Below are 16,729 nucleotides of genomic sequence, written 5' to 3'. Positions count from 1 at the left end.
TCCTCCTTCCCTCTCCCTCCCTCTCTCCCAAAGACCCTCACCCTGGCAGTGGTCAGGGACCTTCCCAGACAAGGAGCCCCTTCTGCCCAGGGACTCTTCAGGCTCGTTGCTCCCTGGGCTGAGGCTGAAGGGTATTTCAGGCCCCTCCTTGCCTAACATGCTTGTACTCTCTGAGATACCCCCAGGAGACCTTGGAAGCTCTACCTCCAACAGCCCAGGAGCAGATGCTCAGAGGACCCCAGCATCCCTGGGAATAACCCTAGCTGCCCCGGTGGCTTACCGAGGGGCTCGGGCTTGGCCACTTCATTTTTCATTTTTTCCCAACCCAAGGAAAAGCATGAAAAATGAGATGTAAATTCCCTTTCAAAGAGGCCCCTGCCGCAGACAATGCCGCTCTCTTGAGGCCACGGGAGGGCCATTCCCGGCCGAGGCTGCCCCTCCCCGTGATACCTTAAAGAGAACAAAGCTCTGGAAAGCTACAAAAGGGTGGCTGTGAGGGTGGCAGCAGCAGCAGGCAGCTCCCAGACTGCTTCCCACACAAGGATCCCCACAGGGGGCTGTCAGCCTGGCTGGAGTAGCCTTAGCTCCCTCTTCTCAGGGCAAGACCTGGACAACAGTCTCCTTCCATGGGGAACAAGCCCTGAGCTCCACACTCAGATGCCTGGGCCCAGTGCTGCCATCCAAGCTGAGGTGCAGACAGTGACCCAAAGGCACATAAGGCCTGACCACAAGGGCCCCAAGGGGTCCTGGCTTTGTTACCCACTGGCTCCAGGCTGGGGGGTGGCCATTTACTCCAGGAGCATGCCTGTGTCACCCCTAGCCAACCACTGGCCACTCACCATCTCCTCTTCCAGGCCCACTGCTGGAGAAAGGGCAGGGAGGACCCGGCAGGGCCCACGGCCTGGTCTGAAGCAGGGTTAGCTGGTCTTCTTGGCCCCCACCTGTCTTCTCTTCCAGGTTAGGCATCCCTGTGTCATTCCCAGGCCTACCAGGTTCTCACTCCTGCTCAGGGGGCCAGGCCTGTCCTACCTCTAGAAGCAGCTGGTGTGCCCTGGGTGCTGTGTGCTGAGAGACATTAAAAATGGCTGCCTTGCCCCACTCTGACACTGAAAATGCACCACGTTCTCAGCCTCTCTAAAAGCCAAGCTGTTCTGGAGCCTGGCCCAGACATTTGAATGTAATGGGTACAAAAAGACAAGCTGAGACATGGGAATTCAGAATTCCCCCTCTCCCCCCACCCCACCCTACCAGGGCTGGAGGGCTTCTAGCCCTTGGCCCAGCCTAAGAGTTTTCTGAGAGTAGGGGCCTCCTGCAGCTGCAGCCAGGAGGAACAGGGAGGGAATGAGGGAATGAGCACTTATTAGGCACCTACTAGTACCAAGTACTAGTGCCAAGCACTGTACAATGATCATTTCCTTAGATCCTCACAACAACCCTGTGGGGTAAGTGCTGATATATCCCTATTTTTACAGATGAGCAAATTGAGGCTAAATGACAAAATGACTTGCCCAGGGTCCTACAGCTAGGAAGTGGCTGAGAATGGATTTGAATTCAGGTCTTCCTGACTCCAAGTTCAGTACTCTCTTCTTTGTGCCTTCTACCGTCCCTGCCCCAAGCCAGGCTCACCCTGGACCACCATACTGCTCTGTCCCAGGGGTCTGCCCTGGACCCCATTGGCTATGAGAACAACGAGTCTAACACAGCTATCTATACCGGCCCAGAGGACCTGCCCTGCCGAACAAGCTCCCATGGGTCACATGGAGGGAACCTTCTGGCTTCAACTGTCAAATGAGGGATTTTGACCGGAGGATGCCAAGGCCCTCCTGGAAGAATAGGCCAAGCCTAGGCCTACACCGGGATCGGAGCAAGGAGCCCTGAGCACAGTGCCAGGCACAAGGCAAGGGTTTAATAAACACACGGGAGGAAGGACTACAAGAACAGACAACGGTGCACGCGGCTCCGCCTCCTCCATCTTCATGGTCCACGTAGACTTGGACGAGCACTCCGGCCCTGTAGCCCGAGAGCAGAGGGGCTATGTCTTGGGTGCAGGTGTGAAGAGCGCCCCCCACCCCCGCCCCACGCAATAAGTAAACACGCCCATGGCCCAGGCAGAACCACCGGGCTTACCTTGGCTCTCGGAGGCCTCTTTCAGGACCTTGGGGTCCCCCGCCTGGGGCCCGGGGCCCCGAGCTCCGTCCTGGTCACTGGCAAAGTGACGGAACCTGCGCCGCCGCAGCTGCCCGGGCTCAGAATTCCGCGCCATGAGCCCGCGGGGCCCAAGCCTGGGCTCGGCCCTGGGAGGCCGCCGAAGCACGTCCACGCCCAGGAGGAGTTCGTGGTCTTCTTGGGGGCTGGAGCCGCCATCCAGGAGGCCGACGCCCAAGGCCACGGCAGCCACGGGCAGGGCCTGGAGCGGGCCGGGGGCTGCCCGGGGCCCCTGGGGCATCACGGCCAGGCGGGAGCGCTGAAGCAGCAGGAGGCTTCCAGCCATCAGGTAGGCGGCCGTGATGACAAGGAGCAGGAACTGTGTGCGCCGAAGAAGCTTCTGGAGTCTGAAAAAAGGTTTGGCCATGCCCTTGCTGGGGGTGGGGGGTCAGCGGTCAGATCCCTGGCTGGCTGGGGGCTGACCACCGGCTCATCCCATCATCCGCCCCGCCTCGGCTCCCGGGTTCTCGGGCTGCCAGTCAGATGCCGGCCCGTCATAACCTGCCTCCGGAGCCCCTGGAGCCTGTGGCCGCGGATGCCTCCCGAGCAGCCCTTGGCACGGTTCCATCGTCAGACCCTCAAACAGGACAGGATGCTGGAAGGGCAAAGAGAGAAAGGTTCAGAGCCGGCCGGCCAGAACCCAGCTCCTGGGGCCCAGCCTCGAGGGAGCCCCGGGAGGCCAGGAGGCAGCCCCCGGACTCCTGTGGGTCCTCAGGGGTCACTCTTCCAGACCCCAGGTAGTCTCCCTGGCTTGGCTTTGGACCTCACTAGCCACAAAAGAGGAGAGGAAGGAGAGGAGGAAGGAGAGGTTTGGTCCGTCCCCGCCTCCTTCCTCGGCTGCATGCAGACGGCCCGGCCTGGACTAGAGGCAGGGCCAGTGCACCTGTATTCAAATGAGGAGGAGGGTGTGTGGGGAGAGGGGAAGAGCGCCGCACGCTGGCCAAAGAGGCCGGCTCCCGGGCGGGCGAGCGGGCAGATGCCTCTTCAGCTGCCTTCCGTCTTGGCTGAGCCACGAGGAAGGCTGCTCTGCACAGGAGGGGAGATTGTCCCGGGAAGAAAAGATCCTGTGAGCTGTGACTAACCCTTCGGCCGGTAACTAATGAGAGCTGGGGCCAGGCCAGAGGCCCCCCAGCCTCTCGGTCAATCGTTCCTCTGTGCCCCTCACGTGGGCAGCCCCCTGCCTGCCTGCAAATGGGAGCAGCCCGGACTCCCTCGAGTTTGGAGGGGGCGGGGCTGGCAAGGGAGGGGACTGGGGACGCCCCCATCCCCTGAACTTCCTTGTTGAACATTTGGAGTCACCGTGTGCCAGGTTCAGACGAGCTTCTTTAGAGGGGTCTAATTTTCTTGTAACTATAGAGAGCTCCTGGTCTGGGAAGAGAGGGAATCAGGGAGGAGTGGAGTAGAGGAAGGAAGGAAGGAAGGAAGGAAGGAAGGAAGGAAGGAAGGAAGGAAGGAAGGAAGGAAGGAAGGAAGGAAGGAAGGAAGGAAGGAAGGAAGGAAGGAAGGAAGGAAGGAAGGAAGGAAGGAAGGAAGGAAGGAAGGAAGGAAGGAAGGAAGGAAGGGAGGAAGGGAGGGAGGGAGGGAGGGAGGGAGGGAGGGAGGGAGGGCGGTCGGGCCTGCGTGCTCGCTCTCCCGCGAGCACACACACACACACACACACACACACACACACTCCCAAGCCTCTTCTCTCCTGCTCTCCTCTCCTGTGCAGTCCCCACCAGCCCATAGCCTCCCTGTTAGAAGACAGAGGATGACTAGTTTCCAGAACTGGGCAGGTGGTCCTCTGGATCCAGGGACTGTCAGTCTGTGACACCTCAGGCCTCAGCTCTCCAAAAGAAAGGCAGGCAGGTCAGACTAAGGCAGAAAGAAGGTAGACTGACTGATGGGCCAGTTAAAAGTAATTTCCTCCAGCCCTGTAATAATAAAATACTGGGAACAAGCAGGACCTGAGGGTCCATCAAACGCAAATACATTGGACACAGGAAACTGAACGCCAGAAATGTCAGAGGAAGTACCAAAACTAAGCCAAGACCTTTGTGGCCGCCAAAGCAGGCTGACATATGCAGCCTCCATTCAGAGTGGGACAGAAGTCCCAGGAGCACCCCCTAGGTAGTCCAAACTTCCTGGAACAGCTATACCTAGGGTCCCACAGCAAGCCTGCAGCCAGGGTGTTGAGAAGGAGGTAGAGTCAGTGGCCACGCCTACCTGCCTGCAACAGGAAGGCCTATATTCATTCTGGGACCAAGCAGAAGCCGCCTCAGAAGCTCCCAGAGTCTGGCCCAAAGCAAAGGCTTCTGGGCCTTCACCCCTGTGTAGTGTGGGCTCACGTTGCCAGAGACATAGCTCAAGCAGAATGGAGAGCAGAAGGAGTTAGCACAAGGAAAAGCAGAGTCATCAAGCAACCAGTTTTTATTGTGCCCACTACCATGTAGCAGGCATCTAGTGGGAAAGACTCCACAAGAAAGTGGGTGAGGGAGAGGCACCCCCACCCCTGCCCCTGGGGCCATGGTGCCAAGTCCTCAGTCAGAAGAAGCAGAGTTGGGAGGGTGGATATGAACCTTGGTCATTCTAGGTCCCTCCCCCAAACAGGTTCCTCTGGAGAGTTCACCAGTGGGAGAATGGAACTGGCACAGAGCAGGGATGGTCCAGGCTAAGAAGACTACCAGATTGATGGGTGGTCCAAGGTGAGAAGGAAGCTGTAGGGTGAGTGAGATAGTGGAATGGTGGACAGATGGCTGGACTCAAGATTGAAAGAGCTAAGTTCAGATCCCATCTAGCTGAGTAACTCGGTAGGTTACTTGATCTCTCTGTGACTATGTTTCCTCATCTGTAAAATGAATGGCCAGCTCTAGGAATGGGTTGTCCAGCAGCTTCAGGAGGCTTTCCATAACTTCTTGGCTCTACCACTGCCAGCTACCAGCTGGGCAGCTCAGGGCAGGGGACCATGGTTGAATATCCCATCTCCTTCAGGAAGGACTCATACAGTACCCTGGCAAGTCTGTTTCCTTGACCAGACCAACCCATGAAGGGCTAGTCTGGGTCTGGTACCCACGGATCTGGGCTTGGTTAATGGTCTCAGGGGCAGCCTGCCAATCAGACCACCATGTTTTCTAAAAGGATTGCTACTGGACATTTTGAGTCTACCAGTGTATGGTGAGGTTTTTTGTTTGTTTGTTTGTTTGTTTGGGGGGCAATGGGGGTTAAGTGACTTGCCCAGGTTCACACAGCTAGTAAGTGTCAAGGGTCTGAGGCCAGATTTGAACTCAGGTACTCCTGAATCCAGGGCCTGTGATCTACCCACTGCGCCACCTAGCTGCCCCCTGGGTGGTGAGTTTTAAAGCTAGACTTCTACAATGGGTTTGTAGATATCTGAGGGAGCTGAAAGGCGTTTTGAGAATTCAAGAATTTGTGTTTCCTTCTCCTCTTGGCACTATGAGAACAGGCCAGGGCTAAGCATCACGATGGGTTAGGGTTTCCAGGTATGTGCTGTCCCCTCCATCCTCCTGAGACTTTGGCAGGCAGCAGCTGCTATTGATGCTGCTGAGGTCACTGCTGTATTGAACAGAAGGAAGCAGAACCAAAAGACAGTACCAGAATTGAGCAATGCCTGGGGTGGCCTCCCTCCTCCTCCTCCTCCTCCTCCTCCTTTCCCTCCTCCTCTTCCTTTCCTCCTCCTCCTCTTCCTTCCCTTACTCCTCTTCCTCCTCCTCCTCCTCCCCTTCCTTCCCTTACTCTTCTTCCTCCTCCTCTCCTCTTCCTCATCCTCTCTCCTCCTCCTCTCCTCCTCTTCTTCCTCCTCCTCTCCTCCTCTTCTTCCTCCTCCTCTTCCTCCTCCTCTCCTCCTCCTCTTCCTCCTCCTCTCCTCCTCTTCTTCCTCCTCCTCTTCCTCCTCCTCTTCCTCCTCCTCTTCCTCCTCCTCCTCTTCTTCCTCCTCCTCTTCCTCCTCATCCTCTCTCCTCCTCCTCTCCTCTTCCTTCCCTTACTCCTCCTCCCCCTCCCCCTCTGCTGCTGCTGGTCCCCTTCTTCCTCTTTCCCACAGGGGAAAGGGGCTGGTGTCCATTCTGCAGATGGCAGCACAAGCCTCTGGCTACTCCACCCCAAGGAGCTCTCCCCCTCCCTCCCCTCTGCTCACTTTCCTCTCTGTACACCTGGCTAGTAGCCCCCCATCCTCCTTGTGTGACGAGTGCTGCAGTTCAGGGGCATATTTGGGGGGAAGCCCAGATGAGGGAGAAGCATCCCCACTTCAGCCTGAGGCAGAGCTAGAAAGGGAATCCGGCAGGACACCATGGAGGTGCAGCAATAGACTACTCCTAAGCCAGCACAAATTCTTATCACTAGGAGATTTTATATAAAGGGAAAATTAATAACAAAAATGTCGCTCCCTAGATCCAGTAGCAATAAGCTCTTGAGGGAAGTGACCTGAGCTCCAGGACAGGTGGGAGGGGGTCTGTTTTACCAAGTATGCCTTACACCAGGTCCATTTTGGATTCTTGATTGCAAGAATCTTCCTGTTACTTCTGCCTGAGTCAAACACTACAGCAAGTCAAACACTACTTCACTCCCCTTTGTCCTTGCCTATGGGAGGTTCGGTCCACACAAAGTCAATTTCTCATGCCCAAATATATGTAAATGGTAAGCAACCTCTTATTACATTCATCCTGTTACCTCCTCTGTGTCATGCTTTTGTTAACTTTTTTGTATTTTTGCATGAATTAAACCTAACTTTGCTTCCATTTCTGTTCTGGTGTAGCCATTTAATGTAAATTAGCTAGAGTTCCCTGTGCATCCACATCAGTTTCTTTGGAAAGACCCATTTCCCTCAACAATAGACATTTTTCTCTTTCTTCAGAATTTCATTTGTGAGAGCTTCCCATCTCATTTCAGGTGACTTCTACAGATTTTTAGTTCATGGGATCCTGCCTATTCAAATCTAGGACACATCAGAAGCCCTACATGACAGATTTTAGGAAGGAGGAGACACACACAGGTGTTGCCATGACTTCTAGCCCCACCAACCAATTCTCACTCACCTCCACTGGTGAGAATCAGATCCAGAAGAGACTTTCTCCTGATTGGTTCCTCTGTCTTTTAAAGGATGTGCTTATCAATGAAGCAAGTCAAGAAATTATGAGTTGTTGGGGGGGGGGGGGTTGGCAGAGAAAGAAAGGCCTCCCTCCAGTAGGGAACTAAGAAGCTGAAGTTTTCCACTACCACCCAATAATGCCTCCATGCCGGAGTGGTGAGGTTTCGCAAATGCCTGCTCTATTTCCTCATACGGTCCAGCTCATCTCTATTACATTCTGGTGACAAAAGCTTCTTCTGTTTCTCCCTTCACTGACCTTCATCAAATTCTCCCCACCTCATTTTCCCTCTCTTGTTAATTGTTTTCTTACTATGAACACATCTCCCTAATATAAGAGAGGCTTAAGAACTGACAGGTATTCTGGGATTTTTGTTCAGAGGGACACAGAACATCTCAGCTCTGAAAGTACTTTGGGGCCGTCTAGATCTTTGAGCAGGAAGATGGCCTTGAGTCACACCCAGGAGTTCATAAAAGAGCTGGGCCTAGAGTCAGGAAGATTCCAGTTTAAATCTGGGTTAAGACATTTTCTAGCTGTGTGACCTTGGGCAAGTCCTCTAACTTATGCTTACCTCCATTTCCTCCACTAAAAAAAGGGGATTAATAATAACCCTCCCAATAATTACAGGCCTTCTCAGAGTCATTTTGTGAGGATCAGATATTTGTAAAGTACTTATCACAATGCTTGGTACACAGTAAGTGCTTAATAAATGCTTATTCCTTTTCTCCTCATTCCCCATTAAAGGAACATACACAGCAAGAAAATGTAAGGAAGGGGCAGGGAGGTCAAGAGCTCAGGAGCAGCAGGAGCAGTAGGGAGATGAGCCAAGATGAAAGGAAATCTCTAGTGCATCACCCACAGCCAAAAGTGAAAAGGAAAGGGGGTAGGGTGGTGGGGCTGTGGCAGAGAAAGGGGGGGGGGTCAAGGTGGGCCACAGGGGCAGAAATCCCACAATTTAGGGCTCTGGCTGAAGCTATTGGCTGTGCTCTCCTCGGCAACGACTGAGAGAAATTTCCCCAAAAGGAAAAGTCTGCTTTTTCCTGCTTCCCCTTCCCATGTCTGTCCAGTTACAGGTAGTATAATACTCTGCCTACTTCTCTAATGTAAACATTCCCGGTGTCCGGATCTTTGCCTCAGACATAAAGAAGGTGGGGTTAACCAGAGATAAAACTTAAATTAATTAGGGTAGAGAGTTAAGCCTCTGACAGAACATTAGCAATTTTCTTAATTGGGGGCTCTGAGCTATTGTGATTGTGCTGAAACCTTTTTTTCCACCTAAAATAAACTCTATAAAACAGTTATCTCTATCCCTTGTTTTCAACCTCTCCCTCTCTACTGGCTCATTTCCTGCTGCTTACAAATATGCCCATGTCTCCTCCATCCTGAAAAAGTCCTTCCTCAATCCCTCCATTCCACTAATAGTCCTAGTTCTCACCTGCCCTTTGGACTAACCTCATCCCTGCTCTCACTTCTGACCTCCTCAATCCAATGAAACTCTACTTTCCAAAGTTACAAATCCATTGACTTTTTTCAGTCCTCATTTTCCCTGACCTCTCTGCAGCCCTGGACACTGTTGATCACTCTCTTCCTTCTAGGACACCCCCCTCCTGATTCTCTTCCTCCCTGGTAACTCCTCAGTCTTCTTTGTTGGTCCTCCTTCAGATCATGCCTACTAACCATAGGTGACCCCAGGGTTCTGTCCTGGGCCCTTTTTTCTCTATATATACTATTTCACTTGCTGATGCTATCAGTTCCCATGCATTTAATGACTATCTCTTGGCAGATGATCCTCAAACCTACTTCTCTCAATCTCTCTGCTAACCTTCAAATTCACTGGATATCTAGTAGACATCTTAAGCTAAACGTGTCCAAAACAGAACTCACTAACCTTCCCCCTAAGCCATTCCCCCATCTTCCCTATTGGTAAGAGGGCAATGCCCTCATCCCAGATCAGCAGGCTCCCAACCTAGGCATCATTCTCACTCCTCACTCTCTTACCTCCCAGGTCCAATATGGTGTCAAGGCCTTTTGACTTCACCTTTCCAGAGGTACAGAGACACTGCAACATCTCTCCAATATGCCCCCAACACTGGTGCAAGCTCCCATCACCTCACACCTGAATCTATGCAGTAGCTGCTAGGTCTATCTGTCTCAGGTCTCTCTCCATCCTCCATTCAACCAGTGGAGTAACTTACCTAAAGCACAAGCCTGACCATGTCACCCTTCACTCAACAAACTCCAGCATCTCCCACCTCCCGGATCAAATGTAAAACCCTCTATTTAGCATTCAGAGCCCCTCATAACCTTGTGTCCTCCTATCTCCCCAGGCATCTTACACCTTACTTCCACAAACAAAACCCTCCATCTCTTGGTTCTAGGTATTTTCTCTGGCAGCATCAAGGTGATGCAATGGAAAGAGCACCAGGCCTTGAGTCAGAAAGACCTGAGTTCAAATGCATACTCAGACACTTCCTAGCTGTGTGACCCTGGACAAGTCACTCAGCCCTGTTTAGCTCAGTTTCCTCCTCTGTCAAATGACCCGGAGAAGAATATGGAAAACCACTCCAGTACCTTTGCCAAGAAAACTCCAAATTTGGTCATGAAGAGTAGGGAACAACTGAACAACAAAACTTTTCTCTGGCTATCCTCCATACCTGGAAAAGTCTCCTTTCTCAGCTGTGAACTGATCCAAGCATTCTGGAGAGCAATTTGGAATTATGCCCAAAGGGCTATGGGACTGTGTATACCCTTTGACCCAGCAATACCACTATTAGGGCTTTTTCCCAAGCAGATCATATCATAAAAAAGGGAAAAGGACCCACATGTACAAAAATATTTATAGCTGCTCTTTTTCTGGTGGCAAAGAATTGGAAATTGAGGGGATGCCCATTAATTGGGGAATGGCTGAACAAGTTGTGGTATAAGAATGTAATGGAATACTATTGTGCTGTAAGAAATCTGGAAGGACTTGCATGAACTAATGATGAGTGAGATGAGCAGAACCAGGAGAACACTGTACACAGTACCATCAACATGATGTGTTGATCAACTATGATAGACTTGATTCTTCTCAGCAATACAACAGTACAAGATAGTTCCAAAGGACTCATCGTGGAAAATGCTCTTCAAATCCAGAAAAAAAAGAACGGTGGAATATGCGTATAGATTGAACCATACTATTTCTTTTTTTGTTGGTGGTTTTTTGGGTTTTTTTGTTTTTTGGGGTTTTTTTTTTGCAGGGCAATGGAGCTTAAGTGACTTGCCCAAGGTCACACAACTAGTAAGTGTCAAGTGTCTGAGGCCGGATTTAACTCAGGAACTCCTGAATCCAGGGCCAGTGCTTTATCCACTGCACCACCTTAGCTGCCCCATACTATTTCTTTTGTTTTTGGTACTGTTGTTTTTCTTTTTTGAGGTTTTTCCTTTTTGCTCTGATTCTTCTTACACAGCAAGACTAATGCAGAAATTTGTTTAATGTGATTGTACATATATAACCAGATTACCTGCTGTCTTGGGGAGGGGTTAAGGAGAAAATTTTGAAACTAGAAATCTTATAAAAACAAATGTTGAAAACTATCTCTACATGTAACTGGAAAATAATAAAATACTTTTATAATTAAAAAAAGAAGAAAAGTCTCCCTTTTCAACTCCTCCTATGGACGTCCCTGACTTCTTTTAAGTCTCAAACATTGGTTTTCCAGGCTTAAGAAAACAGTGTTAAAAAATAGAAAAATGTTAATAATGTTAATAAAATAAATAAATAAATGTTAATAAAAATGTTAATAATTAACCATTTAGAGTGTTTTGTGTATACTTTTTCTAGAGCACCAGTTGTTAAACATTTACCAGCACACTTCCCCTCCCAAAGGGAAGGGGGAACAGAAGGGGCTGATCTACTGGTCCCCTAGTCTATGTTAACAGCCTCATGTCTCAGATTTCTTTTGAATAAAACATACTGTTCCAGAGACACAGACCAGTTTTGGAGCCCACCCATCCAGATTCAGTGATGCCCATGTCATTGGGTATACCACTCCATCTCACTGGTACCCCCAGTCAGCTTGCTTGTTCATTTATTTAAAGACAGATGATCCTATGGGGGTTATGACTTTGTCCTTGCTTAGATTTGGGCCAGGCTGGGTGTGAATCTCGGTCTGACACCTGCACTCTGTGTGACTCTGGTGCAGTTACTCAGCCCTGAGGGGCCGATTTCATCATCAGTAAAATGATCATTTGGATCCAGAGGCAGGAAGCTCTAAAAATCATTCCTGACTTTTAACATGTAACCTCTGGCTTTGTCTTGTTCTGTTGCTTATCACCTCCTGGAAAACTGCACTTTGTTTTGCTGGCTCAGGAATCCTACATAAGGAGAATGCCACAATTCTGGGTCCACTCTCCTTTATATGGGCTGGGCAGATCCACTGGGAGAAGGCTCCTAAGCTAACCCCCAACCTGACACAGCCTGTCCCAGTCACCTTGGCTGACTATCTTGCCTTGGCAGTTGAATGGACAGCATCACCTTCTTTTCTTGCCAAAGTTTAAACTCATGACCTATGTGTGCATGGGGCTGTGGTGGGGAGGAAGAGAGGAAGAGTGGAGCCAATCTCCTGATCAGCATAACCCACATTGAAATGAGGGAAGTTTTCCTGAGTCAAATTCTGGACCAAAGCAAATTCCAAAGGCTTGGACCATAAAGTCAGAGATGAAGACCAGACTGTACGAAGGGACCACGCCTCTGACATAAGGCAGTCCTTCAGGGTCTCCTTCAGAGGCTGCCCCCTCCCCCAGGGCCACTGACCCCCCCCAAAAAAAAGCCACTGGGTTTTGTATGAGCTAAGACTGTGAGATTGCCAGGATCTGTTTGGAAGAGCAGACATACAACCTTTGTGGATTAATGAATTAAACACACAAGGAACAGGACAGACATGAGGTAATATCTGCTAATGCAAAACCATGCCCTTGTTGCCTGTTTAATTTATGTTACTCAGAACTAATGAAATCAAGGACTGAGGACTGGCCCAAGCACCCTATTCATAGTCAGAGCCTTTGTTCTCTGAGGTGCCGAACTGTAGGGGGTGGGGCAGCAGCAGAAGGGGCCCAGCCTGGGAACCAGGACACAAGGCTGTGTGACCTTGGGCAATTCTCTTTCCTTTTCTAAAAGCTACTCTCCTCACCTCTAAAATAAAATCATGGATATTCAATCTCTCCCCCCCCCACCCACCTTGTCTCTCTTTGTCTCTCTCCATCTGTCTTTCTCCTCTCCCTCTGTCTCCCCCATCTCTGTCTCTCTGTCTCTGTCTATCCTTCCCTCCCTCTTCACCCTTTATTTTGCCCGGGGAAAGGAAGAGGCTACTACTAGAGGGACTCTCTAAAAGTCCCTGTGTGTGACTTTCTTTGGGCCAAATTCTTGATTCTCTCCATATGGTATCTATGGCATGACCAGAAATGTTGGGTGTCAGTACTGGGCACAATTCCAGCTGCCCTTCCTTCAGCACTTTGTGGGTATCTCCCAGCTCCAGGCTAGGACTGGATGCAGAGGACATTCATCAGCTGTTAAACCAGAGTGTTCTTAGAAAGCAGGGCCCCAGTCAAATCCCCTCCTCCTCTGAAGGGAAAGTCATGGAGAGAAGACACAATACAGTCTACTGTGCAGGAGGGACCTAGAAGGCTGCACAGCATGGCAGGTCAGACCTCTGGTCTGTGATTGCCCAGCAGCCAGGACCTGCATTCATGATATGGGAATTAGGGAGTGGGGAGAGAGAAAGTAAGGGGAAGGAGGGGGACAGAGGGGGAGGAAAGGAGGGGGACAAATGGAGGGGAGGGGGAAGGGGGAGGAGGGAGGGAGGAGAGGGAGCATTCCAGAGACTTTTGAGTGTTTTCTGCCTGAATTCTCAACTTCATCTGCCTACCCAAGTCAACTTGACTGAGGTAAGGTATCCAAGCCACTTGGATGAAATCCAACAACCAAGGTTTCTTAAACACCTAGTATGTGTCAGGCCCTGAGCTAGACTCTTAGGATGCTAAGAGAAAACAAAAAGCAATCCCACCTCCAGGGAGCTGACATTCTCTTAGGGAAAATCAAGATTCAGACACATACGCAATACACAAGATAAGAAGGTTATGAAAACAGAAAGTGAGCCCAAACTTGGGGAAATCAGGAACAGCAGTCTGTAGGAGGGATCCAGTGGTGCTTTTGGCCCCAAGGAAAGAAGCATCACACACAGGAAATGCCAACACCAACAACAATGGTTTCGATGACGACAATGACAATGACAACAATGGCAACAATGATGACAATGACAATAGTGACAATGACAGCAACTCATGCTTTTCTCTGAATTTTACAAAGTGCTTTTCAGCTTCCATCTCACTTGATGCTCACGGGAAGCTTTAACAATCAAAGGAGATAATATTTGTGGAAGTGTCCAGCCCAGTGCCAGGCACACAATCTGCACTGCATAAATGCCTATTCCCTTTTCCCCTTTATGTAGGTTTTTCAGGCATTATCATTCCCATTTGCAGATTAGGAAACTGAGGGCCATGGAGGCCAGCTAGTTAGTGTGGGATCCAAGATGTGAGCCCAAAGTCCAGTTCAATTCATACTGTAGGAAGTTCCTTATGTGAATCATCAGAGAGCAAGACTGGCCAAGCCTCAGAAAAATCCTGAATCACTGTGGCTTCCCTGGTGCCCTGGAGAAGTGCTGTCGGTGGAATCAGAAGCCCTGGACCCCAATCTTGGCTGTGCTTTCAGTGGTGTGACCCTAAGCAAGTCACTGCACTCTGGACTTGGGTTTGCTCTTCTGGCAGAGATGGACTGAACAGCAGCTATTGGCCCTGCCTGTCCTTAACCTAGCATACCATTAAAAATGACCGCACTACCCCTCAGGGCCCAGCCCCAACTTTGCCCTTCCAGAACTTTTCAAGATCTTTCCCCAGAATATTTGAGCTGGAACATTTTGTGTGAGCTGGCCCATGTGAGTGTGCACATGAGTGTATGTGTGTGTATCTCAAATAACCCAGTCTTGCAGGTTTCAGTAAACATCAGTGTAACTGACTCTACAATTCACTCACATTGTTATAAAGGAGGAGCTCACACTGGGCTGATTGGCCACAGCTGGACACCCTGTACCTCGACCCCAGCAAAGTGATGTCATCTTGGTACAACAACTAGCTAGCCAGCTACAAACAACACAGACATGTCTCAGTATTTCCACAGAGAGAAAGATCATGGAGATCTCTCCATCCAATGCCATCACTCACTCTCTCAGGAGAAAAGTTCTCTTGTCCTTCCTCTTGCATCTCACACATGGCTTCCTCTAAACTGACAGCTAGTCTTCTGTCAAGCTCCTCCCAGATGGCAGATACACTGTAGCTCCCTACGATCCAATCCTTTCTTAAAGATACAATAGCAGGTTCCATGGAAGCATGGGAGGGGAAATTATCAACCCTGGTCCTGTGTCCTCTAGCCTCTCCTGAGAGGGGCCTTGGCTGATGAGGAATAGGGAGCAATGCATTGGTTGTTCTGTCTCCACCCTGTCCCAGGTCAGTATTCCTGCAAACACTAGACTCTTGAGAACCTTCCCTAGGGGAGGATGGGATTTCCCTGAGAGAATGTCCACAAGCACCCTTCCCACTGGGGTCCTCTCTACACTTGGCTCTTCTTAACCACTAGTCACACAGAGATTGCCTCATCTTCCCCAAACTCCCTTCAGGTGTATAAGCAAGAAACAGTGCCCCATTTTAAAGAGGAGGCTACCGAGGCCAGGAAGGAAAAGCGGTTTGCTCAGAGGCTGTCCAGAAGCCAGGCATCTTGACTCTCCCTCCTATGTCAGGGAAACAAGGAGAACCCAAAGGCCCCATTTCCAACACTTTGGCTATAGGTTTGATTCCTGAAAGGATCTGTCATTGCCCCTTTGCTTTTTTGAAAATGTTCCTGTTAAGCCCTATGGAATGGCTCCTGTCCCATACCAAGTCTCCCTGATTCTCCATGCCCAAGGGAGATCTCCCTTTGCCCTGGCCAAGCCCAGCAGCAGACCTTGGTCCTGCCCTGGGCCTTCTCCACCACAACCCTTTTCGGTTTCCCTGCCTGGCTAACTTCTCTCCCAGGCAACCCCTTCCTAGGGCAAGGATTTATGAAGATGAGAACAGGAGCAGACTGGATTGCAGTCTCTCCCCATGAGGCCCCCCACTGACTGACCATCAAGTTCAGGCCTTTGCAAGAAGGACATGCAGCCAGAGACTGACTTGGGGGAGATGAGGAGAGATGCTCATGGAAGGAAGTCTGACCTTCCCAGGCTCTGTGGCCCACGTTCCCTGACCCCCAACCTCCTCAGACCCAAGGATTGCACGGAGGAAGCCCCCAGCCCAGGGCCTGGCCAATGGTGCCTAAACCAACAACAACGTGACTAATTCATATTGACTTCTTTGACCCTCATGGCAGCTCTAGGAAGCAAGGAGAGAAAGCAGAAATGCTCCCCCCACCCTCAGCTGATGCAGACTAGGCAATGAGTCCCACAGAGCTGCTTGAAGCAAAGGGGGGGGGGGTGGGGGGAAGTGACAAAGAAGCCTGTGCTGATCGGGTGCCCCAAGGAACTTGTTCACTCTCAGAGATGTCGGTAAGTGTGAGGTGGGACTTTATCCTCCAAGGAGGGCTGCAAGCAGAGGTCACGAAGGCTGTAGATAAGGGGATTATGTCTTCATCAGGAGGGAGGGGTGGTCGTAGGCAGCCTCTGAGGCCCCTTCTGGCCCTGGGAGCTGCCTGTGACCAACAGGAGCCTGGCAGGTAAATTCCACACCCTTTGCAGCCTCCAGCCCACAGGTCTTTGTCCACACTGCAGGTGCTGCCCTACTGTGCCTAAAACTTGTGACTATTCCCTGTGCCAAAGGGCCAGGTGGCTGGGGAAGGGGGGCTGAGCTTTGGGGAGGGTTCCATCAAGTGCCTGCTTGCTTACTGAGGAGCTGAGGATACTTCGGGAAAGTTGTCACACTAGGTCCCCAGGAACACCTGCATGCTTGATTTATTTTCTGAGGGTTGGGGCAAGGGTGAGACAGGGTCCCTTGAGGGTGAATGGAGAGAGACGGGGAGTGGAATCAGGAAGTTGGCTCTGCTTCCCCCCCACCCAGTTCTTCATGGACCTGGGTCTAGGGTTCAAAAGCTCTTCAGTCGGGGGGCAGCTAGATGGCGCAGTGGTTAAAGCGCTGGCCCTGGATTCAGGAGTACCTGAGTTCAAATCCAGCATCAGACACTTAACACTTACTAGCTGTGTGACCCTGGGCAAGTCACTTAACCCCCATTGCCCCGCAAAAAAAAAAAAAAAAAAAAAGTGATTTTAAAAGCTCTTCAGTCCCCAGAGAACTAAACATCTACCTATAGTCACTTGGAGGGAAAGGGCAGATCTTCTCTCACCAGTGTTCCCCCCCGGGATCCAGAGAGCATTTGACTGTAA

General features: G+C 50.8%; 1 protein-coding gene across 2 annotated transcripts in view; it reads right to left on the bottom strand.

The window, feature by feature from the left end:
- Positions 1-16,729, bottom strand: part of WSCD1 (WSC domain containing 1) — a 73,718-nt gene that overhangs the window by 54,138 nt on the left and 2,851 nt on the right. For both annotated transcript variants that reach the window (XM_043994198.1, XM_043994197.1), the window contains exon 2: positions 2,128-2,800. In XM_043994198.1, coding sequence (XP_043850133.1) covers positions 2,128-2,572 — 445 coding nt within the window. In that variant the 5' untranslated portion in view covers positions 2,573-2,800. The remainder of the gene's footprint in view (positions 1-2,127; positions 2,801-16,729) is intronic.

Source organism: Dromiciops gliroides, chromosome 3, assembly GCF_019393635.1.
Source record: "Dromiciops gliroides isolate mDroGli1 chromosome 3, mDroGli1.pri, whole genome shotgun sequence".
Taxonomy (NCBI): Eukaryota; Metazoa; Chordata; class Mammalia; order Microbiotheria; family Microbiotheriidae; genus Dromiciops; species Dromiciops gliroides.
This window is presented reverse-complemented; position numbering and strand designations above follow the sequence as displayed.